The sequence below is a fragment of the Marmota flaviventris genome, chromosome 3 (assembly GCF_047511675.1).
Source record: "Marmota flaviventris isolate mMarFla1 chromosome 3, mMarFla1.hap1, whole genome shotgun sequence".
Classification (NCBI taxonomy): domain Eukaryota; kingdom Metazoa; phylum Chordata; class Mammalia; order Rodentia; family Sciuridae; genus Marmota; species Marmota flaviventris.
The window spans coordinates 177,294,186-177,320,922 of NC_092500.1; the positions used below are offsets into that span (position 1 = coordinate 177,294,186).

General features: G+C 51.5%; 1 protein-coding gene across 1 annotated transcript in view; it reads left to right on the plus strand.

The window, feature by feature from the left end:
• The window catches only part of Csmd1 (CUB and Sushi multiple domains 1), a 1,338,703-nt gene that overhangs the window by 1,279,539 nt on the left and 32,427 nt on the right, over positions 1-26,737 (plus strand). Inside the window, exons 52-54 of the mRNA XM_071609340.1 lie at positions 5,101-5,274; positions 16,184-16,357; positions 17,482-17,655. Of these exons, the coding sequence (XP_071465441.1) occupies positions 5,101-5,274; positions 16,184-16,357; positions 17,482-17,655 (522 nt within the window). The remainder of the gene's footprint in view (positions 1-5,100; positions 5,275-16,183; positions 16,358-17,481; positions 17,656-26,737) is intronic.

Below are 26,737 nucleotides of genomic sequence, written 5' to 3' on the forward strand. Positions count from 1 at the left end.
CTTTACTCGGTTTTCCTGGCACTGCTGGGGTCAGCCGCGGGCCTCGCGGTGCCAGTAGGCGCTCTACCTCTGAGCCACGCCTCCAACCTTATCTATTTCCTTTCCACGAGAGGATTGATACTGATGCTGTGAATTTATTTCTATTTCTAATTATTTCTTAAGTGTTAACCTAACAAAAGAGCTCGTCAGAGGTGTTCCTCTCTGAAGCACGGCAGTGCCGTGGTGGATATGGTGGTCTTAGCAGTGTGTCAATCCTGGTGCTCTCTGAATTACCAGCCTTTATTGGCCCTCCAGAGTCCCCTCTTTCTCAGAGCTTTGGAATTGTGGCCAGCACAGTGGCCTCAAGAACTGTGGTGCCCACAGGGGTGAGTGCGGTGAGAGGGTGTCCAGCCTTCCACAGCAACGGCCAGGGCTGTTCAAGTTCACGGTTGCTGTGTGGCCAGCTCCCACTAACTCAGAGGCTCAGTGCGACCCAGGTGTGTTGGGCCACAGATTCTAGCCTGGGGGTTCACTGTGTCCCATGTGGGTCCCCTGCTTGGCGCTTCCAAGGGCTGTGTCCATGTGCTGCCATCCGGGCCAGCTCCCTGCCACTGCCTGGGCGGCTGAGGCACCGGGGTGCACAGGGCTGGGGCTACTCTGGGCAACGGGGCTCGTACCCCGTGCCAGCCCTCTCGGGCTGCTGGCTGTGGTCTCTCTTAGTGGTCTCTTGGCCACTCAAAGGGTCACTCACAGGGTCAGTCCCAGTTAGATAATCTCACTCTTGTTTAACTCAAAGTGAGCTAACTCAGGGCCTGGTAGTAGTTCTGCCTATACATAGAAAAATTCTAAATCCCTATTGATTGTTCAAAACAGCAATAAGTCAATTACATGCTAACATAAATGACACATTATTATAAACAGTACGGATTTATTTCCAAACAAAACAAAAAATAGTGAAAAGATTGTCTTTATTTTAGAAATTTGCCAATATCCTTGATGTCTGGCTGGATAGAGGCTGCTGGGTTCTCATTCCCACCTCTTAGTCCACCATGTCATGTTGGTGGAGTTGTCCACCCACTGGGCGGGTGGACAGTGAGGTGCACACGGAGCCTGAAGAGCTATGGGGCCGGGAGGTCTTCAGTTGTATTTGGAGAACTGCTGTTCAGCGGAGCAGCGCAGAGCGCAGGCTCAGGGTGTCTCGGGCACACACAGCCTCAGGCGGAGCCCTGGGAGGAACAGCAGGAACATTCTATCTAAACGTCCCTTCAGCATGGATGTTCAGGGTGCTGGGGTCACCATGGCTTTTCATAACCACATTTATCGCTTTTTTATTTCATAACCTCTTTAGAACCTAATGTTATTGGTCTTATTGTTCAGGATAAATATCCAATATTTGTCAATACCCTCAGAATGATAACCCTGTACATTTCAAAAGTTCAGTTTAAAATATCAGAAAAACACACAGCCAGTATAATACTGAGAAGTACTAACCATCCTCAAGAGTTACCCAAAATATTAAGTGAAAAATGTTTTCAGAACTTCATGATGTTCGCACTACCTTGGGCTCTACAAGAAAAGAATCAATGCACACATGAGCTCCTTTACTCTGGAACGCCTCTGCGTCTGGTTCTGTACTTAAGCTCCCTGTCCCCTGTCCCCAGGGTCCCTAGCTTCGCCCGCCCACACTCAAGAGCACATGATTTGAACCCCAAGGGAGCAGACTCCACTCTTGCACGGGTGTGTGGAAAACTGCAAGTTCAAACGCTCCTTAAATAAAAGAGACTTAGTGACACCTTTCCATGACCCCACTGGCCAGCCTGTGGAGGCTCCTGCTCAGGAGAAACAGGAGGTGGCTCCCCACCTGTGATCAGGGCCAACAGAGGCTTCAAGTGCTCGGCCGTCCACCCCCCTGATGTGGCCGAGGAGCCCACCAACAGGCTGCCCGTGGCTTACCTCAGAACAGCCCTACCCCCAGTCTCAGGAATTTGGTTACTCTCAGTTACCTGTTTGGTCAGGGGCTGGAAGGGTTAGAAGTTCCCATTCTGGGGTCCAGTTAGCCCTGATGCAGAGCTGATCCTGGGCCACCTACAGAGTGTGGCCATAGCAAATGGAGACCAGCTGAGAAGCTCTCCAGGATTTGGAGGATGGTGATGCTCCCCGTCCAGGTAGGAGTGAGACTCCTAGGTGTCCTTGGGAGAGCCCTAGGTCTCCACGGGTCAGCAGGACAAGGCCTTAGCTCTGGAGTCCTACTCCCCAAGGGCAGCAACAGGACTAGAGTCATGTCCAGGGGCCCCACAGGTCTCTGCAGGTCAAGTCTTAATGAAAGAGGGCAGCCACTTTTCCTCTTCTTGTTTAATTTCATTGTTGCTCAGCCTATTGTTGGTACTTTAAAAGTAAGAAATATGTTTATTGCATAAATCCATGAAATTAGAAAAATTCTTTACATTTAGATTTTATACTCACACACAGATGGGAAAATCTAACTGGGAATTTTTTAAGTATGTGTATGCAAAGAACATTGGCTAAATTCTAGAATGTACCTCTTTCCTAACTGCTAATTTATAGGCTTCTTAAATCAGACCTTGGTCATGAAGGGAAGCAGGAAGCCTGGTCTTTGTTGGCCTGTTTGTAAGTGGAGGTGCATCTGGACTGGTTGCTGGACATGAGGGAGCGTGTGCCCACCTACACCCTAGGGGGGGCATTGCCACTCCACTGAGGGCAGCTGAAGTTGAATGTTCTAGATACTTAGCACGAGCAAATCACAGCCCACGTGAAACAATTGTAGGGACAACTGGAGCAGCCCATTTCCAGTCTAAGGACACTCTCCTTCAGTGAGCATCTTCTCCTGACTTACATCCAGTGACAGATCGTAGCTCCAGCCCTGTAGACCTCATAACACTGTCCAGGACCCTGGTCTACACAGCCTGCCTCTGAGCCCTTCCTGGAGGGGGGGGGGGGGTCCTGCCCCTTCATGCAGCGTGTTCCAGCCATCAGTGCTCATGGCCAGAGCACCTTCACCAGGCCTCGTCCAGCTTGAGAGAACCTACCCGTGGGCTCATTTATAAGTAATGTCCACATTATAGACAGGAGTGTTGACCTTGCAGGTGTGTGAAAAGCGTGTCACTGGGCAGTTATTTTAAAAGGACTGTTTCAGCGGGGACCCAGAGCAGAATTGGGGGAGAGAGAGAGGCTCATGACCCACAGTCAAGGTGTGCGACAGGCCAGGTGCCCCAGCTGTGGGCAGGACACTGTGGATGCCACAGCTGAGCATCTTCCTGTGCAAAGTTGGCCCCAGGAATCAGAGGAGCCCTTCGGATTGCAGCATGACCCACGTGTAATGGGAGGTGACGAAGCACACGTAGTGCATCCGTCTTGGAAACTCAGGCCAGACCTCCTCCTGGCTGCTGGACAAAGGCTCCAGTCAGTGGGGAGGGAGGCCCTCTCCTGCTAGACTGGCTTTCCCAAACCCTCGCTGCTGCCTCGTTAACCCATTGGGTCTGCAGCCAAAGGAGACTGTGTGTCTGCAATCCCATTATCCAGCTGCCGAAAGCTCAGATTTGTTGCTTTAGTTCTTCACAATTGCTTAACCCTTACTAGAGGACCAACAGAATAGCCTTTTCCCTAGCATAGTGCCACTGAAGCTGGAGAACAGCCAGGATGTAGAAACCCAGGGGCCCCACCAGTCTCCGGGAACGGTGCGTGGCGGCCTCTGTCAGGGAAGGCTGCTGGGCCTCATTGCTATGTAACACATTCCCAGCAAGCACTCAACTCTCAGAACACGACCCAATCACCCAACCGTCTACAAAGGGTCATTAAACATCACAGTTCAAGGAAAAGTTCCCATTGTGTTTGGGAAAAGGCTCAGAGAAAAGTCCCTGTAACAATCTAAATCCTCCTTGAGTCCAGGGACATTTGGCTCCGAGGATGAGTGCACTGCTGAGTGACAGGGAACTTGCCAGTTCTGGGGCTGATCTCCCGGGTTCCAGGTGGACAGTCCTGCAGGCCACACCTAAGCTGCTGGCTGTGTTCCCCTCTGAGACCAAGTGGTGGCCACATAGTGAAGTAAAAGCAGCCCAGCTAACAGGGTTGGCCTCAATGCCAGGCACCTGATGTTCGTCCTCACTTGACCGGCCGTAGTGTTCACCCTGACTCCATCCCTGAATGGTCCTGACTTGGGCTGTCCTGGTCTCTATCCCTCACTGAGTCTGGTCCTGTGTAAGACGGGCCTCATGCACCTGCACCTGTCTCCTCTCCGGGTCCTCTGTGCACCCTGTGTGGCAGATGCTGATGCCCATCTGTGCGAGGCAGAACCGGCCTGGGTGGTGGACGCTTTGCCACCTCTGTCTGTTCACCGTGAGGAGGAATCCGGTTTCTGCCCCTGAAGCTTTCCTCTGTACGCCTCCTAACTCATCAGTGCCCGGGGCCCTTCTCCCCAGTGGCTTTTGTGAGATTTTCATGCTAACCAGTTTAAAACGCCCGAGAGCCACTGAGGGTCAGTAGTCTCTGATAACTTGTGATTTCCTTCCTCCCCTGGGGTCTGTGATTTTTGTCTCGAGGGTTTGGATTTGAAGTGCAGAGATGCATGCAGTACCCTGAGGGCCTCCAATGTGGCTACTAATTCACCTCCTAAAATGGAGTGCTTTGGGGCACCCTGGACGTGCTGCCTCTGAGGACCAGGGCAGGCCTTTGGGGTTCACAGCCACCCCGCCCACAACCACAGAAGGACCAGCTAAGTGTCTGCCAGTCCTCAGGAAGGTGCTGTGGGCACTATGTAGTCAGCATTCACACGGTGCTCAGGACCCAGCAGTGACAGGGACCCGGAAGAGACGGTGCTGGCCGTGCTGGCCCGGTCAGTCCCAGGCTTCAGTGCCGTCCGCTTTCCCCCAGATGAACTCCTCTTCTCTGAGGAAGTCTAGCTACCGTGAGGCGGAAGTGAGATGACAACACTGAGGGTGACGGCTGGCATCTAGGACGTGGCATTTTCATTTTCAGGCTGAAGGAGGGAGAGGCTTCCCAGGTGACAGTCTGCGTGTCCTCCGTGAAGTCAACATCCGAGACTTTGGGCTGGCGTTGGGGCAGGGCAATGTGCAGACCTGAACAGTGTCCCTGTCTCTCTTCTAGTCATCTCCTGCGGAAGCCTGTCCTTCCCCCCCAACGGGAACAAGATCGGAACGCTGACGGCCTTCGGCGCCACGGCCATCTTCACGTGCAACACGGGCTACACGCTGGTGGGCTCCCACGTCCGGGAGTGCCTGGCCAACGGCCTCTGGAGTGGGTCCGAAACGCGGTGTCTGGGTAGGTTCCTCTGAGTTCTCCCACTGTTTGGTGACCCAGGTGGACGGGCTGGCACGGCTTTCTGCGCTAGGGCTCTGGAGGCACTGGGTCCTGGCGGGTCTCCAGGCTGCGTCACCCGAGGGCCTAACAGAGCATTGGAAGAGGCCAGGTTCTTAGTAGGAGTGATGAAGCATGGTCTCATGTCACCTTGCATGACATGAAGGTGACCTCACAGAGGCTGGGAGTGTGCCTGCACTCAGAGACCACCAGCCATGAGGTGAGGATACACAGACACAAGTTTTAAAGATACTCATGCAATTATCTTCTTAAAAGTATGTTGAGAAGTTGAAGTGACATTAATCTAGATTCATAAAAGCCCGGCGAATTATTTGAAACAGAGTGCGTGTAACAATCTTGGGTTTTTTTGGAAAGCTTTAAATATCATGCATGATAATTAATAAACGGGCTGTGGGTGTGTGAAAATGGTCGAGGCAGCTGTTGAGAGCACAGAGGTTCTTCACGGCAGCTCCCCAGGCCTGGGGGTCGGGCTCACACGGGCCCTCTGGAGCCCCTTGACCCTCACAGTCATGTGATCACTAAGCCTCGGCTGTGGTGGGCTTAAGCCCCCCCGGAGCTCGGATCACTTTAGGGTGGGCTGGAACCAGGGACCGGGAACAGTGAGGTCTGCTCTTCCTTTGAGTTGGGAGAATTTAAAGAAAGAGGACGAAGGCAGAGTAGGAACCCAGAGAAGAGCCGCCTCCAGACGTTCCTTCACTGCCCACAGAAGGACCACTGCAGTGCTGCAGGGAGCTGCTGAGTTCTCGGTGTGCCACGCACCCTCTGTGTTTCCAAGGTTTTTAACCCGGTACATGTGAGTAACATAACCTGTGTGACTAATGTCTTATTGGGGGAGTCCCTGAGGTCTTAGGAGACCGTGGGATGCCTTCAGTGCTTTGTGAAGTCACAGAGCTTCTGGGCTCTCCTGTGCTTTCCCGAATGCTCTGTCAAGGTGGGTGGCAGCTGAGCTGGTCTCTCCTTCAGGTGCTGTTGGTGTGTGTGGATGTGGTTATGAGGCAGGAGCTTAGAAGTATCCTTTAGAAATGGAAATTCTGAACCCCCAAACTTTTACTCGTACCTTTTATTAGGGCCTAAAAATGATGCTCGTTGAAAGAGTGAAAACAATATTAAATGGCATATTCAAAACCTCAAACTTTTATGATAAATAAATACCTATGAAAGTAATGCTAACATAAAATGTAGAAAACCAATACCTCCAAATGTGCCTGATGAGGACAGAATTATTAATCACAGTGTGGAAGAACAACTCGGGTGTTTGGGGTTAGATCAGGCTGCATGTGCGAGAGCACACTCTGCTGGTCAGGCCCAGTCTGTCCACAGTACCTGCCCGGTCCCTGTGCCATGGTGTAGTCCACATCCACCCGCTGTGTGTCTCAGAGCCGTGGGGTCCCCTGGGCCTCGGTGTTCCAGGGCCACGTTGTGATCCAGGTTCTGCAAAAGCTTAGTGGCTGCTGAGGATGAGTGAGCATCTCTGGTGAAGAATCGGGGCGCTGATGTTTGAGGGGTGCTTGGAAAAGCTTCTGATCATTAGTTTGAGAGTAAAGTTAGGAAACCAGTAGCTATTTTCAGATACTTAAAGTGCTGTGAGGTAAGAGAGGGAATAAGCCAGAGGTACCGTGAAGACCTGTGCTAAGATCTGCAGGTCATTCAGGGGTCAAAGGGTGGAAAAAGCAAAAGGAATTAACACACCTTCCCAGGCCAGGACTAGGGTCGGACAGACATCGGGGCAGCAGTCGTCCTCATCAGTTCATAACTGGCATCTCTGTGGACAGGAAAAGGTGGCTGCCTGACCCCAGGTGAGAGGCGCCTCCACACCTGGGCATTGTTCGCAGGGCAGCCTGCCCAGGGTGCAGGGTGGACGGTGTGCGGAAGGCAGCTGCCCCGTGGTGCTCTCTGCTGAGGGTCTGGGCACCCGGAGCTGTGCTGAGTCTGACTCTGTGTCCAGCGTGAGGGAGGAGACCTAGAAGCAGTTTCCAGGTTTGGGAGCGAGCTCTTCCCGAGGGAGGGAGTGTTCATTCTGGGAGGGCGCTTCTGTTCGCAGTGCAGGATGGGTCACACTCTGGAGCCCTGGTTGTGCCCAAGGATTTCCAGCAGGTGTGGGGGGATGGCCCAGACCCTTTGAACAGTGCAGCAGGAACAGCTAAGCCGTGATGGACAGTGCTGTCCAGGCTGAGCCCTGTGAGGCTAAGTGCAGGGGCGCTGTGTTTAGGGACAGGAAGGAGGGTTTTCGCGGCTCACATGCAGGTGCTGACTCCCTGCCGTGTTGGCAGTGTCTGGTGTCCACTCTGCCAGAGCCTCTGACCGAGGAGGGGTGTGTGTAAACAGCAGAGATGGGCTCAGGGGATGATCAGGGTTCTCCTTGCTGCACCTGACAGGCTTCTCCTGGGCCCAAGTCCCCAAGGACATGTTCTCACTTACCACCCTGCAGATCTGGCCAGGCCGGGAGTCGAGCTCCAAGAAGCTGGCCCACGTCTGCTCCACCAGTGGGAAGCTTCATGGTCCCCATGGGCCCTCATTATCTTTCCTGTGGCAATTTGCACAAGTCCTGGCAGGAGGGCATGTGTGGAATCTGGGCGCCCTGTGGCCACAGTTCACAAACCCTTGACCATGTCTGTCGCTGGACTTTGCGTGGTGATGGCTGTCATGTCTGCCACTGTGTCACCTCTTTGATGTGCAGTTGGCAAGTTGTCTGTGAGAGCCGTCCCGGGCACAGAACATCATCTTCTTACCAGACAGCGTTGCTATTATTTAGAGGAGATTTGCATCCCCACACTGAGGTGACCATGAGCAGAGGCGTGTTATGGTAAATGTATCATGGTGACCCTCACATCCCTAAAATAGCTAGGTGACATGATTCAAAAGGACATTTCTGACATTTTTCATTGTTCTTGGAGAATAAAGTTGGAATGTATTTTTCAAAGGCCTTGTATTTTTTCAGATTTCCAAGTAAAAATGTTTTATAAAACAACTGATAATCATGATAATTGTATTACCTCAAAAAGATGGCATTAGAGTAGAAATATCAAACCTACCCCTTCTATTTTATACAATACACAACAGGGTAAAATATGTGCTGTGTGTCAGCAGAGTAGGGAAAATATTTGAAAAACCCAATGCCAACTTAGCCAGAGGGTAAGTAGTTAAAAAAAAAAAAGAGTTTCCATCTATGCTTGTGTGCTTGTGAGTTTTACCTAATGGTATCCTTTTAGATCCTCAAGGGCTGTTGAGTAGCATGTGAAGATAAATGAGATGAGGTATTTCCTTCTATGGAATCTTTACGCAAGGGAAATACAAGTACCTTTAATACAAGTTGGGAATAATGAGTGTCAGGGGATGTGTGAAAGCAGCACTTCTGCAGAGGGAGGAGGTGAGAGACCCCGGGAGGAGGCTGGTGGAGGTGGGGGTGGTGAAGGCCCAGGGGAGGCACGGCAGAGGCCACCTGAATTACAGGTGGAACTTCAACACAGAGAAGAAAAACACGGTGATTCCAGGAGTCAGATCGCCCAGGCCCTGTGGTCACCGCGGGGATGCAGGGTTCTCAGTGGTGCAGGGTCTACTTGGTCTGCACAGAGCACACCTGGCACGGAACTCTCTGTGGCCAGGTGGTAAGTCCAGCCTGGACAATTGTGGAGAAGAACTCATGTGACATTGTGGCGAGGTCTGGTTCAGTGCTGTTGTTTGTGGCTGCTTTGTTTAGATATGAGGTATTTCCTGAAAGATCATGCTTGAGACAATGCAGGAGGGTTCAGAGGTAAAAGGATTAGATTATGGCAGTTGTGACCCAGCTGGTGAATTAATCCACTGATATGGGTTAACTGGGCAGTACTGCAAGCAGGTAGTACGTAGCTGGAGGAGGTAGGTTGCTGGGGCAAGACTTTGGGGTCTGTTTTGTTCCCGATGAGCAGAGCTCTGTCTGCTTCCTGGTGGCCATGCCGCTCTGCCCTGATATTCTGCCTTTCCTTGGGCTCAGAGTTATGGAGTTGGCTGACCATGGACTGAACCATAAGCCAAAATAAACTTTTCCTCCTCCAAGTTGTCTAGCGAGGACTTGCGGTCACTGAAATGCAAAGCTGACATGAGGTTGTCCTTAGAGATCAGTCTGATGGTGGTGAGATATGTTAAGAACACTGCAATGCCATCTGCTGAATCCAGAGCAAGAGAACAGAAAGAAACATATCAGAAAAGCAGGGTATTTAAAATGGGTATTACAAAGACAGCTTCACCTAACAGAGAAAAATCTGACTTGGATCGATTCTTGTCCTCCTTATAGACGGGCAGCACTTCCTTTGGGTTTGTCCAGGTCTGCGTGCACAGGGTAGGTTGGGAAGGAGGGTCACGAGACACTTCACAGGCAGACAAGACTGGGAAGGAATTCAGCCGGATGGGCATTATTTACCAAAATATTTAGGATCTACATAAAAAAATATGAACAGGCTAAAACTTTCTGACAGCCCAAAGACTGTCCATATCATGCTGGTACTGGCTTAAATGTCTCTTCATATCAAATCTGGCCTAAAATAATTGTGTGGCCCCAGGTTGTGTTAGACAGATGTTTTAGTCATCGTGTTCGCTACTTTAAGAGACCTGAAAAGAACAATTTTCGAGGGTGAAAAGTTTATTTGGAGGCTCAGGGTTTCAGAGGTCTCAGTCCATAGACAGCCTGCTCTACTCCTCAGGGCTCGAGGGGAGGCAGGACATCATGGTAGGATGCTGGGGGGAAGGGGCTCACCTGGTGATCAGGAAGCAGAGAGAGGGAGACTCCACGCACCAGCTACAAAATACAGACCCCAAAGCCACACCTGCAGGACCGCCTCCTCCAGACACACCCCATGGATTCAGTCCCCTCCCAGTTAATCCCATCAGGGGGCTCGGATCATGATTGGTCAAGACTCTCACCACCCTGTCATTTCTCCTCTGGACCTTCTGTGTGAGACGGTGTACATCTCACACGTGAGCTTTTGGAGGACATCTCACATCCAAACCATAACCAGAGACATTTGACAACCTGCCTGTTGTGGCAGAGAAATTGGACCTGAGCTGGGTGTGACTGCCACCTGCCGTATGCGGGACAGCCACATGCTCAGAGGGACTCCAGGCACTCGCTCGGTGGCCCCAGCCTTTGTGACACAGGACACTGCTCGGCATGGCCCTATGAGGACATCTCAGGCAGTGTTCCTTTAATATGCTCCATCTGGAGAGTGACATGTCTGCAGGTGCTCAGTGCCTGTGACAGTTTTCCTGCACACAGAGTCTGGCCCATTTGACATTTTGTGACCACTTACTAATACTCAAGAAGAGGCTGTAAACCAGCCCTGGCATTAACCGTCAAATCAGCTTGAGTCAGCCAAAGACACGGGCCGCAAGAGTGGCCGCCATCGAGCACACCGAGTTTCTAATGCTGCCACGGTGCAGGGTATGGGTAATGCTGAGAATGCTGTCATCAGCAAAAAGCCCCAATAATCACAAAGCAAATACTAAGGCTGAACATTTGGTTTATAGATTTTCTAAAAATAGGCTTTGTTCTAATCCCCACACCAACATTTAGTATGTGTTCTGATAGAAACTGACACATTGAGAAGGTGACCTTAAGAGGGGAGAGCGTGTGGGTGTCGGAGCATGTGGCCTTGGGAGAGAAGGGTGCCCCTCCCATGGTTCCCGCTAATGGCACAGACCCCACATCCAAGGCTGCAGCTTCTGTGCTACACCTGGGAGAGCCTGGTCCTGCTCCCAGTTGGCACAGTGAGTTTCTGTGGTGCAAGAAGAACCTAATAATCTCCAAATTAGAGCTCATTTCTGAAACCCCACATCTTCACAGACCTTCCCTTGGTATCCATGGGAACCGGTTCCACAACCCCAAGATTCACAAATGCTCGAGTCCGTGAGGTAAGGCACAGGGCAGACCTGTGCACACACGTCACTATGCACGTGAGCCATCTCTAGGTGGCTTATTGTACCTGGTCATGTGCAACCCTGAGGAGATGGTTGTCACGCTCTGTCACTTGGAGAATGATGACAATCAAACTCTTTTTTGGATGTATTTTCTATCCGTGTTTGAGCTGCAGATGCAGAATGTGTGGGACGAAGGGCTGACTGTCCTCGTAGGTGGCTCTGACCTGTCCTCCCAGCCTGTGAAGTGCCCACATGACCTTGGTGTGAGGTTAGATCCTCTGGCAACACTCTCTGTCCTCCATTAGCATCGGAGGCGCCCAGAGTCAGTCCCTCAGAAGGTCCTCACTGGAGAGCAGCGGCCTGACTCATTGCACCATCGAGACAGAGTGGTCCATGGGATGGAAGAATACTATCTATCTGGGGATCAGATTCTCTCAATTAAATGTGGCTTCATGGAGACACACTGTAGAAGGAGCGGGAAGAAATCCCCCGTGGTACCTGCAGGAAAGGGGAAGGGACCGAGGCCACCCAGAGAACTGACTTTCAGCGCACCCTCTCCACCAGAGAGAGGTGAACAGGAGGCCTGGTTCACACAGGACCGCTTACCCGAGAACGTCCACACGGTAGAGTGGTAGCATACAGACAGAACCTTCTAGAACAGGCCTTAGCAGGGCTGCCCTGGAGACCCCAGAGTGCTGCTCCTGGGTCCGAGTGCTGACTGAGCTACACAGGTGACAGTGGAGCAGTGGCCTCCTGCCGTGTCCTCCCAAGTGGACGTCAGACAGCAGAGCTGCAGAGGGGCAGGGACTCGTGTGGCCGCCTGCTCTGCTCCCGAGCTCTGCCGGGCACTCGCTGCTGGGCACTCGCCGCCGGCCCCAGGGAAGCCTGCGCTGAGGCAGGGGGCGTCTCCTCCAGCCCGCCCTTCAGCCCCTGGCTCTGGCTTTGGCCTTCCCGTCACTCAGCGTCCTTGCTTGGAAGACAACTCAGCCTTCCATCCATCTGGCTCCTGATTTCAGAGCTAGGGTAGACGAGTTATTCGGCAGATTTTAGGTCCTCATGAACCAATTTTAGAGAGTGTTAAGTTTTTTTCCTATTCTAACCAAAATACAGTGAGAGCGAGTTTCAAAGCCGGGTAGGGGGAGTCTCAGTGCCAGCTAGGGAGACAGGCTGTGCTTGGTGGGAGGTGCGGAACGAGGTCCACCCCTTCCTCACAGTGAGTGCACCTCAGGCCGGGCTGTGGGACCACCCGTGCTCTGTCCTTGTTAGTGAGTTCCAGCAGGCCCTCTGCAATGGCGGATTTTATCTAGTTTGTTTTTTGAGTTTTAGCGTGTAAAATACTTAGCTGAGCCTAACCAAAGTCTAAGTACCTACCCCGGCACTGAATTCTCCATTTTGCTTCTGAGCCAGTTTGGGGAAGTTGGTGAATTACCCGTGGCATAGTCACACCTCCCGAGCACAGGGGTTGGGGGTGGGATGGAGAAGTTCTAGAAGGTGGTAGTGAAGGAATTTGTCACTTCATGGTTGAACAGAAAAAAGAGGAGGCAGTGCCTTTAGGACATATCTAAATCTGTCCCCGTCTATATGTTGACTGAAAACTGAAGGTTTGATTTCAGCATCTCCCTAACCTTCCGTCACTCACTTGCCAGTTCTCCGGGTACAGGAGTGCCAGGCTCGTGGGTTCCGGGTAAGTTTGGTAGGAGTTAGGCCCACGCTCAATGCCCCAGCGCTCTGTCCAGGCTGTGATGGTTACCGGCTGACACTGGCCAGGAGGCCAGGGTGTGTGATGGCCAGGGTGCTCCTGCCCCAGGCCTGCTCACAGAAAGCACGCCATGCTCTATGTTCATGCTAGAGCCAAACCTCAGGGAAAAAGCGCCCGGACCTGGCATCGCGGCCTGGGGTCGGCCAGATTACCGCAAGACTTCAGGTACTCGATATGCTGTTTCAGCCGAGCAGGGCAACCCTCCCCCCATAAGTTTTAATTTTGCAGTGAATAGAGTTTTGTTCTTCTTTGCTGTTGCTCACACTCTGTGGAGCTGAGCTACTAAGTCCCTGTCACAGTGGAAGAGCCACAGAGCGAGCCTGCTGTGTGCGCATGGGAAGCTGAGCAGACACCACAATGGCTGTCCTGCTGTGCTCACAGCCGTGGGTCAGATGAAGTCTCCCTCCTTGTAGTTAGGGAGAGACCGCAAAGAGTAACTGAAATTTCTGATCCATTACTAGAGTCCTTTCAATCGCCCTTACTGGTTAAAGTGGCTCCTCCTAGGACCTGAGAACTCCCTCTTTCAGGCAGGGTCCCTGGTCCTCTGTGACTCCAGTCTCTGCTGCCCACGTCCACCCCAGGAGGTCCCTGCGTGTTCTGTCTGCCCGTGGGATACTCTCCGTGATGGAATCCGCTCTTCACTTAATCCCCAGCACCACCAACATCACTGGCCCACGGCAAATGAGTGGGTTACTGACGTGAAAGTTAGCACAGGAGAGGACGCATTAGAGTACGTGAAGGACATTACTGTCCAACAGCGAAGTCAGCTTACTTCTCTTCAGAGCATTAAGGAATGAGTAATGGTTCAGGACACGAACATCATTACATACCAGTCTGATGGTAGGTGTAGAGAGAGCTCTGCATGTGTCAAGCCTGAGACACCAAAGCAGGGTGGCAGCAAGGAAGGTAGCAAATATTCTCCTCTTGTGCAAAGAACATAGCAAAATGTTCTGAACAGCAGGAGCTCAGGGTGGGTTTAGTTCACATTCCGTCTAAGGCAGGTCCCCTTCTGCAGCCTTCTGACACAGTAGAATTGAGATTTGGGTTAAACGCTGTAAGTGAGGGTGTGTGGATGACCTGTATTTGTGAATAGCTATAGTAGTTCTAAGGCTTTGAAGGTGTTAAAGAAGGAAGTTCTGAGAGCAGAGTAAGTGGAAAGGACTTGCTGCTACCTCCTCCCATTGGGAAGCCAGCCGTCCACAGGAGCCCACGTGGGGAGGATCAGGGAGCAAGCCACCTGTGGAGTCTTCCTTCTGGCGAGCGCTGGGCTGGGGTGAAGTGTCTCCGTAGACACCTGCATTTCCACAGGGGCTCAGTGCCGGCTCCTCCGAGATCCCAGTCCACCATGGTCAGAGGGGCTGCTGCAGGAGTGGTCCCCACAGGGGCTGCCCTGCCTCCCTAAGTGCAGACACCTCCTCACCCTGAGAGCGCTCACTGCCAGCCTCTCGAAGCTGCCTGCTGCCTCAGACTCAGCTCGCTGACTCAAAAACTCAAGTTACTAAGTTCACAAGTGAGTGTGGCTGGTCACGTTCTCCCAGGTCAGGAAAGAGAGCGGGGTGTTAGGACTGTGGTTGGAATGCCCCTTCTTCAGCATCCCTATGCCCAATCCCAAGTCCCCTCCACTCGGAGTGATGACAGGCTTCAGAGGTGACCCCAAGTACCCAGCACCACCTAGAATGCACCAGGAAGTAGGTGGCCCATGCTTTTGGGGGATCCCACTGTGTCATTTTGCTCTGTGTTCTAAAAATTCGGTATTTGCCCATCTCCTCAGAAGTGGCTGGAACCCTGGGTACACGGGAACACACTGGTCCTCCTGGCTGGGGCTGCATGCTGGGCCAGCGCTGGACAAGCAGAGTGCCTGGGGTGGGCACCGGTCTTTGCAGCCCATGTCTGCACCCTAGGGCAATCCTCCTGGTCCTTGAGCACACGTGACCTCACTCATCATGCCACCTTGCTGATAATAGGTTTGATTCCAGGACCAGGAGAACTCAGGTCTCTAACGCTGGCCTAAGCAGAAATAGAGAGTATGATTTAGATGTTTCCATAGTGGTGAAATGAGCCCCATCCGGGTGTGACAGCTTGCCACCCTTCAGTGCTGGCTGTCCTCCGACTTCAGAGCACCCCTGGCTCCATGCTCCGTGCAGAGGGCAGTGGCCAGGGCCCACCCTGCGCACTGCCTCCGCTTGATCTGTGCCTCCCCGGCACAGGCTCACTCTTTGGGTAGAGAAGGTGGGGCGCCATTTTTCTTGTTGGTGGCCATCCAAACCCGCGTGCGACTCAGACCCTGTTAACGTTGGTGAGTTTTAATCCTTCCTGTTTGGTGATTGATAAGGTGCTCTTTCCATATGTGTGTGAAAGACAGAAAACTCACAGGCAAGTTGGAGGGCGGAGAGGGGCAGGGAAGAGAGAGCTGAGGTAGAAGCAGCCCGGGGCCAGCCGGCAGGGACGCTGAGTGTCCACCGGCGGGGAGAAGGAGCCCCGCCCTCCAGAGCCTCCCTGGCCACACTGGGTGTCCCTCTTCTGTCCCTGCTGTGGGGAGGGGAGACCTGGCAGGCACTGGTGGTCCTCCTGGCCTCGCCAGACTTTCCTTTCTTGGGACACACTTGACATGGGTGGCTCAGGCCCCCCCGCCCCCTTGGGCACCTGCCAGCCATCCTCTAGAGTCTCCTAGGTCCAGGCCAGTTCAGTGCACCCGTGGCCGCCCTCCACTCCTGCCCCGCCACGGACGCCTGTTTCTGTGGGTCTCAGGCACCTTCCCCTCTCCCTGGCTCACCTGTGACTCAGGTCCAGGCACCTACCTTCTGGTCTCTCTCCCTCTGCAATTCCCAACCCTGTCTCCTGCTGAAATTCCTCATCTTCTCTTTTCTGCCCAACAGTCTGCAAGCCCTGCTCGTGTTGATCACAGTGTTTCCTCCTCTCTGGGGCATGTATTTGGAAATAGAACACATAACTGATCTAAAATGACATAGTAGAATAGATCAGTGGGGAAACCATAACTAGGTAGGGAGATAATCATAAATAATTTCATATTAGAAACAGAACTTAATTTATGCATAATTATTAGGAAAAGAAAAACGGTATAAAACATCATAGGTATGGAGAGATTCCAATGCTGTCAAGACTTGACCAAAACCGTAGTCCCCTCGTAGCTCATTGCAGAAGGCCATCTCTCAGTCCCTCCTGCGGGATGCTTCTGTTTTTCAGCTGGCCACTGTGGCTCCCCAGACCCGATCGTGAACGGCCACATCAGTGGGGACGGCTCCAGCTACAGGGACACGGTGGTGTACCAGTGCAAGCCTGGCTTCCGGCTGGTGGGCACTTCTGTTCGGATATGCCTGCAGGACCACAAGTGGTCGGGGCAGACCCCCGTTTGTGTCCGTGAGTACAGCTCCGACCTGCCCCCTGGGGCTTCCTCTCCTACTCACCCCTCTGCTCATTTTCAATGGGTCCAGGGACAAGGTGTCCCGTGTCTGCTCCCCAGAGCTCAGCACAGAGCGGAGGTGGAAGCCCCCTCCATGGAGGAGTGTGCCCTCCTGTCTGGGCGCAGGTCAGCCCCACAGGGCCCTCAAGGGGCCACACTCTATACTTCTGTGTTGTCTGCATTGGCCACGGATTCACCACGAATCCAGTGTAGTAAGCCGTCCTTTGATAGCAAGAGGCGGGGTGTAGTGTGATAACCGTCCTCCAACTCTAGACCTTCAACGACAAATATTGACTGCTGTTTTTAGATAAGAATTTTGCTGCAAAATTCCCTTTAGACCAAATGATCTTCTGAGATATTCTTTGTTTTTCTGTGAATTAAGCAAACAGGATGTTGATGTAACCACACTGCAGTGACAGGTATCACCTGTGACAGTGCTGGGGCGCTGTGCAAAGCTCAGAGATAAAAGCTTTACTTAGAAGGAAAGATGTTGATGAGACAAGCAGGAGGAAGACACCAGGTTTGTGGCCTTTCTTTTGGGAGGTCCAGACATCCCCTTGCTTACGTGGCTGTGATGTAGGACACTGCATAGGGACAGCTCACTGCGTCTCCAAGGACCCCCATGCTAGGCACTCAGAGCCATATTGGAGTGTGCAGTTATTTTGCCAATGTCATGATATTTAAATTGGTACTGGAAACATTTCACATAGAACACTCAAAGTTTCAAGCAAACCCCATGATATTTCAAACTGGTGTGGCGTAGGGGACAATATTCAAAATGCAGGATCATTGCAAACATTCTTGACATCTCTTGTTTTTAAATCACTGCTATTCTGTCACGATCCGACTAAGGAATAATGAAATTATAAGTGGCAGGTGTGGCTTGGTTTCCAAGGATGTGGTAAAACCTGCCTGTCTTCAGGCCTGTGGCTGCTCTCCCACAGCCCCCGGCAGCACACTCACCTGTGCAGCGGCAGTGGGAGACCCTGGCCGTCATGTCCTCCGCTCACCTGTGCTGTCAGTGCCAGGTGTTGGCCGTGCCTGCTGAGCAGGGAGAGTGACGTAACCTGTCTTCCCGCAGCCATCACCTGTGGACACCCGGGGAACCCCGCCCACGGGCTCACCAACGGCAGCGAGTTCAACCTGAATGACCTGGTGAATTTCACCTGCCACACGGGCTACTTGCTTCAGGGTGCGTCCCGGGCCCAGTGTCGGAGCAACGGCCAGTGGAGTAGCCCCCTGCCCACCTGCCGAGGTAGGAAGAGCCTCTGGGAAGGGGGCCTTTGTCCCGAGGGCGTGGCGGGCTGAACAAAGTGGGTGTGGGAAGGCATTTCTGAAGACAGCAGTCTGTCCTGCGGCATGGCTGGAGAGCAAGTCACAAATGCCCAAGGTCCTCCCCTTCTAGCAGGCGCCCTTCCCTGGCTCTTTTCCTCATTCCTGCACCCAGCACTTCTGCCGTAGGCACTTGGCGCGCTGGTCTCTATGCTTCTAGACTCACGAATGCATTTATGAAGGCCTCAATGTTGTTAAGTTTTAATTAATGATTTTTGATTCATTTATTTAAAGACAGCCAGACACTGGGCTAAACCGGGAGTTTCCAAGAATGTTCTGGGCTAGGTGTTGGTGTGTGTAGCTGTACCCACTCCTAATCCTTCAGAGTTGGCTTCCTTTCTTTCGTGGAGACGTCTCCCTCACTGAGGGCAGGGCATGTTGCTATGGAGATATGGGGAGATTCCAATGCTGTCAAGACTTGACCAAAACCATAGTCACCTCGTAGCTGGTTGCAGAAGGCCATCTCTCAGTCCCTCCTGCGGGATGCCTTTCCTGGTGGTAAAGTGACGGGACAGGCAGAGGCTTCCAATCACCCCTGCTTTCCCAAGTACCCCACTTACCCCCTGGGCTCCCAAGAAAGCCGTATTCAGCCAGTTCACTGGACATGGAGACCAGTCCTCCACAATTGCTAGTTTTGTGTAAAAGTTGGCCATCTGGCTCCGTCCGAGTTCTGGCACTAGCCTACAGTGTAGTGTTTGGCTTGGACTCAAAGGCCAAGTGAAGCCACAGAATTGTACCCTGCCCTAACGTGCTGGTGTGAGGACTGGCACGCTCCTTAACCTGTCAGTAATTTTATACCCAGTAGAATGATCCCAGATCACTGTGTCCTCTGTGATCATCTTACACAGCTGTTCGACTTTTTAGGAAGTTTCTTATGCTATTGTATGAATACTGTTTTCTAGCTTTAAATGCCACAGTTGACACTATCTTAATGAATCCTCTGCTTTCTTCTCTGAAATGAAAGGGGGTAGCTGCAGGGCAGCCCTAGGTGGTAGGAACCGCGGCAGAGCTGTCTCTTCATAGCTACACTTGGTGCACATCCTAGCGCTCCAGCCACACTCATCTTTTAAACATGAAAAACAAAAGCAAAGCTTCCCTGTGTATTTTAAAACAGAGCATTAGATCTGTAATTCAAAGAGCACTTTGAATCTCCATTTAACTTCAGGAAAATTCAGCTTCACCCTTTGCTTGTAGAGATGAAAGATATATCCTCCTTTTAAGAGAATTGGAAAGAGCCTTCCTTAAAAATATCTTTCACAGGCATTGGGGGACCCCCCAGGGTTGTGCCATTCCCGCGTCTGCCTCTGTGCCACCCTCCTGGCAAGCAGAATGCAGAGCTGAAGCGGCGGCCATCAGATATCAGCCCACTCTGCAGCAGGTGGCTCGAGTTGGGAGTCCAACGAGGACATACCGCTTTGCCTGAGCAGGGGAGGTGATTTAAAACCCAGACAGGCAGCACCAACCCACTGGCTTCTTCACACTTTGGAAAAAGAATGTGGAAGGAGTTCAGCTTAATATTTAAACAGAGCTCCCAGACTGGCGGTGGTCTCTCAAAGCCACCCCAGTCTGGAGCCTCGTGAAATCTCACACAAGCAGCCACACAGGGAGGCAGCCTCAGGGAGCCGGGACCCCTGCTTGGAACTCCAGGGAACTGGGTGGAGTCCCAGCACAATGCCGGATACACCTAGCTCCTGTGCTTACGTTGTTATTGAGGTACAGTTTATAAGACATGGTCCAATTTAGAAGGTGCTGTTCACAGTGCTGGGTGGCCCTCCCCAATGTCTAGTTCCAAGCACTGTGATCACTGCCAAAGGAGACCCAGGCCCATAAGTACTGCATGTGTGGTGTTCTGTCCTGTGACCTGTGTTCCACCTGCTCACGTAGGAGGACACACAAAAACGCGTCTTTGAGGCTTCTGTGCTGAGTGGAGAGGGCCATCGCTCAGCCTCCCCTTCTGCAAATTCCACTTAGGGGGATTCCTGGTGGGGTTTGCATCTGCCGCCTCTTCTCTATGGTGGGACTGAGGTGAAGACAGAGAGCACCCTGTGTTTCCTGAGCCCCGTGGGAAGGCAGCAGGAGCCGAGGCTGCCCCTGTGTCTCCACAGTGCTTCACCATTTTCATTTCCTCATTCTCATTTTGCTTTCGGTAGAGGGGACATTTTAACTAATAAATTACACGTTATACCTTCCAGCATCCATTAGGCATGGGGAAATGCAGTTTTGAACCATTTCTGTTCGAACCACTTGAAATTCTGGGTGACTTTTTAGGGAAACATTTCATATTCCATGAGATTTTCCAACTCTCAGCATGAGCCTTGACTGTGTTTCGGGAGCCTTTGGTCAGCTGTGTTCTGGACACTTCTGTGCCTTCTGTGTGCCCAACAATTCGTCAATTCCTGGTTCAAAAACCCTCTCCACTGGTGTGGATTTATCCACAGCACAGTCCTGTGCGTCAGTTCTTACCCGGCTGGGGAAGTGCACCCCAGCCCTAGAGCTAACCTGCACCCATCAGAGCAACCAGTGCTCAGAGACACTCCCTGGTGCAGCTTCCAGGCAGAGACGTTCCGTGCTAGTGTGCACGCGTGGTGAGCAAGGGTCCCAGATGTCAGAGGGGCGTGGCCACTGAGGAAAATCCACTGTCACCTGGGGTGGAGCCACCGAGAGCAAGCAATGTTCACCGGTCAGTGTCCAAGGGGCTCCCTGATGGCTGCTGCTATCCCCTTGGAAGCCGAGGAGAACTGCACGCCCTGAGGTGTAGGTGAGAAGGAGGGATTGGTGGCCTCCATCTCCCGGGATGCTGCCTCCACCAGCTGGGGCAGCAGGGCAGATGTGCAGTGCAGGAGACGACCCCTCCTGCTCATCCTCCTGACAGCCCACGTACCAGCCATGGACAATCACTGACCATGCTATGCCGCAAATGGGGCTGGATTCCCACTTGCATGCTTTTCCAACATAAAGTCTTGCAATTCAGCCAAGACACTGAGGCTCCTTTTTTCTCTGTCCCCTGCAAAGCAGACTCTGGTGGCATTCTGTTGGTGGGGGTGGGGACGTCCCACCAGGATGCCACTGGCTCCTTGTTCACAAGTTCTAGCTGCTCTCCAGACAGTGTGGGTGCTCTGTCCAGCTTGAAAATGGACAACTGGGACTTGGAGACTCTATGTTATCACTATTCATTATGTAGTGAGCAAGGGACACTGAACTACACAGCCAGGGGCCGTGGAAGTGGGGAACAGGTGGATAGTCCCCCAGAGTGAGTCTCCCAAAATGGAAAGCTGGCATTTCCAAATGGCATCTCTGCCTCCGACTCTGGCACCAGAATGTCTCTGCCTGGAAGCTGCACTGGTTCTCCTTGAGAACGAACTGAACACTGAGCCAGCAGTGGATACCAACCTGGCTACTCACTCAACTCTGCTCAGCTCTCGGAGGAAAACACGGACACCCTGAGGACTGGATGGGCAATGGAGGGACATAGCTACTGCTGCTGCCCATCTCTGGTCATGGCTCAAGGACCTAGGAAAGCACCACTCCGCCCTAATCAAACTGCACTGCCCTCCCAGCCTGACTGAGCAGCAGAGCACACTGAAGGGTGACCAGTGCGTGCCCAGAGCGACGGTCAATGCATCTTCCCCAGGGATCAGCACAGTTATGCCTGGTGCCTTCAGCATCTCAGAGGCCCTACAGCTGTCCCCACAGAACCTTCTAGTCAATGACATTTAAGACCCTACTCAATGCTGAATGCCATGCTAGACACTGTCGATGTGGCACCTCGTGTCTCAAGTGGCTGACAATCCAGGACCTGGGTGTGGCTGCCAAGACGGGGAGAGATCACCCAAGATTCTGTCACCCAAGGAGAATGTCTCCCAAGGAAAACATCCATAAAGAGAATGTCCCAAGTAGAAAGCCACCCAGGGAGAGCATCCCCAGGGAAAATGCTGCTGAGACCTCTCCAGTTGGCACACCAACCCGTCTTGTTGGACAGAAGATCAGATGAACCAAAACGTGTGAGCTTCTTAATCTGTTTCCCATTTTTCTCCAGTATACCTAAAGAAAGAAGAGAGGAAATTAGCTTGGATACATATCATTCATGATTCTGTTTTGTATTTTGGAGCCCTGTTTGGTCCTTTTGGGATCAACTCTGCAACACAAAATTAGAGAGTCCTGAACCCTTCGTTAGGAGTTCAGCCTTTCCTTACCTCCCTCTCTTTCCCTGGAAGCCCACTTCTGTTGGAAGCTGCTACCTCATACGCATGTGTCCACAGGTAACATGGGCACTGACCCACAGTCAGTGACCCCTGGTCATCTCTCGACTGCCCGCCCACCCGAGTTTCCACTCTTTTGCATTGCTTTGCTGGCCTCACTTCGGAAGCAGGTGACAGCGGCTAACGCCCTGGACGGGACTGGTGGGCACGTGATGGAACAGCACAGGGCACATTGTAGGAGGGCAGCGCAGGAGGGGGTGACGCCTACCAAAAACAAATGGCACCCAACTCCAAAACTCCAAGTTAAAATAAAGTGGCTCCATGATCAAAATGGCCAGGGCTTCTCAGCGTACACTGCAGTAAGGCTCATTGTGGGTCCCTGGAATCTTCTCAGGAAGGTTTAAAGAGAGCACGGATCATACCTGTGAGCTGTGTGCATCGTCTCCCAGACTCCTGCAGGATTCCCCATGAGCCACCTGATGTGGGGTGCTGGACAGCCCACAGATCCCCTAGTCCTGATGGAAAGAGAAAAGCCATCAGAAATTTGGATGGGAACCCCGGGTACCTCCATGCTGAAGTGAGACTGGGTTGGGCGCCCTTTTCTACAGACTCTGTCTCCTTCCTGAGGTGTGCCCCTCATGGTTAGCGTCGACCCTTAACAGACAGAAGCTTTACTACTCCTGCAGGCTGGTGACAGGCCAGAGAGTCAGATCCAGGAGCTGGCTGAGGTCCTTTCTCCAGCTTAGTAACTCCGTCTGCAAACAAGTTTAGGGAAATAAAGAAGGTGTCCTTTTTATTAGCAGTAATCTCTTTCTGGAAGAAGCAAATTATTCAGTGGCAGATTTCATAAGGAGCTTTGGAAACAAGCACCTTACATTCCAGAATCAGCTTAGCCATTGCCTCTCAGAGGGTCATGTTTCCTGTCAGGAGATCTGAGTCTTTGTCCCCAAATCCAAAGCACAGTGTCAGCCAGTTCACAGTGAGCTGTTGCATACCTACCTGACCACGTCTTCTGGAGGTTCACCTAGGTGTCTCTTCTTCACCTAATAATTTTCATATTGCATGCAAACTTAGGAGACATTATTTTTCTTTAGTTTTATAAAATTGGGTATTTAAATACAAAGATATTAAACAGATATCCCTGTGTGATTGTTCACCTGAACATGGGAGTAATTAAGAAAACATGGGATTAGGTTATGTTATGGCTGGGGAGGATAAAGAAATGGCAACATCAGAGCATAAATGTCACTAAATAATCATTACATAGATAATCGCATTGAAACGTTTTATGCTTCAAAACGTTAAAATGGTAAAATTTTACAGATGAAGTGTGAGCTGATGCAGGAATCAGCCTCAGCATTGTGGCCTCGCTGCAGGGGGTGAGGAGGGCAGCAGGAGCAGGCGGTAGCCCCGGCCAAGAGGCTGCATCTCCAAGTTGCCCCACCCACCCTGACAGGGCGCAGCAGGCCATGCAGAGGGGAGAGGAAGAGGAACCTTTATCCCACGGTGCTCGGAGCTGGGAAAGGCTGTGTGGTGGTGACATTCATTCTCTGTTTGATTACAAAGTCAGATTTGCATTTATCACATACACTGCACATTTATTATGCCAAAATGTGCAAGTTACATCCAGAAAGAAGAAATGACTTATGAATCTTCTTTGAAAACAATAGTGGATATGCCGTTTTGCTTTTTAAAGGGTATTACGTAATATTTCCTATGCAATCTCAAATCATTACATACAATCTTATGTAAGCATAATTTTGTATTACACACCCTCTTACACATTACCCAGGACCCATGGGTTATCGCCCACATTCAACCAACCATCAATCAAAAATATTTTCCTCAACATGTCTGTTTCAAACATGTTTGGAAAAAAACCTGGATCTGTACTGAATATGTGCAGGTTTTTCCTCATTCTCATTCCCTAAACAATATAGTCAACACCTGTTTACACAGTATTTACATTGTATTAGGTATCATAGGAGGGACTTTAAGAAAATAGGAGGGTGTGCATTGGGTACATGTAAATATTATTCCATTTGCCATAAGGAACTTGAGAACCCTTGAGTTTGGGCATCTGTGAGAGCCCTGGGACCAGTTTCCTACAGACACTAAAGAGCATGCAATTTATGTGCAGGGACTAAAGAATAGCTGTCTACACAATCTACTACCACCTCGGCAGTCTGTTTACCTGGGCCGTCATGTGACCAAGTGTCATGAAGAATGTCACATGAAACATCATCCTCATCCAAAACTAGGATCCCTAATGACACCAGCACTGCCTGGACTCAAGGTCACTGAGGCTTGCCCACGACCTGCGGCTGCTAAGAGAGGCCCTGAAGAGCAAGTGCTTATTTATTTATTCTTTGTCAATAGAGTGTGTCTTAGAAATCCGTCCAAAGCTCAGAAGGACAGCAAACAGCGGGTGAGGAAGAGTCTCTCGGACTTTGTGCACGGCTCAGGGACAAGCTCCAAGGGCCCTGAGGTCAAGATGGAAACACCCTCACGCAGGTCCTTTGCAGCCCCTTTCCCGGGGTCTCCCTCCTTGACCTCAGGCACGTCCGTTTGTTAAGAAGTCGCCTTGGGAAGCCCTTAGTGTCTTAGTAACAGGGTTTGGGGAGATCTGCTGAGTCTGGGGGCGGGGGCTGGTGCCCACCCCTCCCCCGTGGGCCCCTCTCTCTGTGTCTCCATTTCTCTCTCTCCACATCTCTGTCTCCCTCTGTCCCTCTCTGTGTCTCCATCTCTCGTTTCCTATCAGAGTACTGAGAACACAGAGAGCAAGGTCAGGAAGTCTCCAGGCCCCTGGCACCCTTTTCTCAGCAGTGTCCCCAGGGCCAGCCCCTCCTGGAACTGCAGCAAGGGCTCTGCCCTCTGCCCTCTGCCCTCTGCCCCTGCCCTCTGCCCTCAGCCTGAGCATGTGGCGGTGCAGATCACACACTCTCCTGCCACCTGCATGATGAACTCCGAGCAGCCAGTGGAGTACCTACGGCTGGGTCCTGTGCTTCCTGTGGCACACGGGGCTGTCAGGGCCAGCACCCTGTCCCACAGCACCCTGTGTCTGAGGCCCCGTGCCCACACTCCCACCCTGGCCTGCTGCTCTGCAGTGACAGAGGGAAAGACACTGATCTTTCCATTTCAACTGCAGTTTCCTCAAGTGAGACGCCTGCCAGCACCCGACCCCATCTCTGCTCCCTAAGGTCCGTCCCAGCCAGAGAGGCTGATGGACTCCTCACTGTGACCTTCTGAATCCAGTGAGGATCTCAACAGAGGGTCTCACATGCTCCCCAGTGTGTGGGCCTGTAGTTACCTCTGTTCTCAGAGTGTCACACAGCAGCAGGGCTGTGTTGTATGCTTTACTCTTTCCACTGCAATTACGAGGATGGAAGGCCCTCCTTATCCACAGTGGACACATCCTGAGCCCAGGGGATGCCTGAAGGTCAAGGTAGTCCCTGACCTATACTGTCTATACTGCTTATTTTCCTACCAGCACACACACATACATGCTAAAGTGCAATTAGAAATTAGACCCATTAAGAAATTGACAACTTAATAAAATAGAATGATTATTACAGTACTCTGTGATAAAAGTCATACGGATGTGTTCTGTTTCTCTCAACATATCTGGTTACCGTGCTCACCCCTCTTCTTGGGATGATGAGACATGGCTCGGCTACCATGTGAGGGTTACGTGAACACAGCACGTCAGTGCCTCCACACTTGCTTAAGAGTTGAGATGGTTACTAAGTGAGTAGCAGGTGGGTAGTCTATACAGAGTAGATACACTGGACCAAGGGATGACCACACCCCAGGCAGGATGGAGAAGGATGGCTACTCAGAACGCCACATGATTCAAAACATATGAGTTATCCACTCGTAAAGTTTTCTGATTAATAATTCCAGAACACAGTTAACCCTGGGAGACTGAAACACTGGGAAGCAGAAGCAGGGGGAAGGTGAATGATGATACAGTATTTGTTCCAAAAATAGGAATTATCAGTTCATATTAACCCAGTGCATTTTTGCCAATTTTACTGACCGTTAGTTTTTGGTTTTTAATTTCAACAAAAGCTTAGCCCCTAGCACTTAGTTTTTAAAGTTTAATTTGACAGTTTCAATGTACTTTTCCTTTTTTGTGTAAGAATCATATTGAAATTAAAAAATGATAAACTGTCTTCATGGTTTGTTTTTAAAAACAAACACAGAAGCCAGTTTGGCCCGAGGGCACATCTTGCACAAGTACCAGCTGTGAGGAGAGGTGGGAAAGGGGACCACGCCTCCTGGCGCGGTTTTCAGACCGCGTGCCTGTCGGAAGCAGGATCTGTGCCAAGGATGAGGAGGTTCTTTGGATTCTGTCTCGGATTCCGCATTTTTAACCAGATTTTGGATATGCAAGTTAATTACACGGTTCTGCTCTGACCGTCTCAGAGGCCCTGAAAGTAAAACCTTATCAACTTTTTAATTTACCATAAATTAATATATATTTAATGAATTAATAAAGTTTAAAAATGCACAAGGGAAATATATTGTTTAATGTAAGAATTTACTATAAAATTCCTTTTATTTTTTTGAGAACTACAAATGGAACTTGGATTGCACTGCTCAGTGGTGAGCAGCTGAAGCCCGCTCTGGTTCCAGAGGGAGGATGGGCTGCAGTGGCAGGAATCCGCGGGACTGGTCTGGGGGCTGCGTTGCCCCAGAACCCAGCGTCTGCGAATGGTCACTGCACTGGATAACTTGCATATCCAAAATCTGGTTAAAAATGGGGAATCTGAGACAGAATCCAGTGCACACACTGTGGCTGCC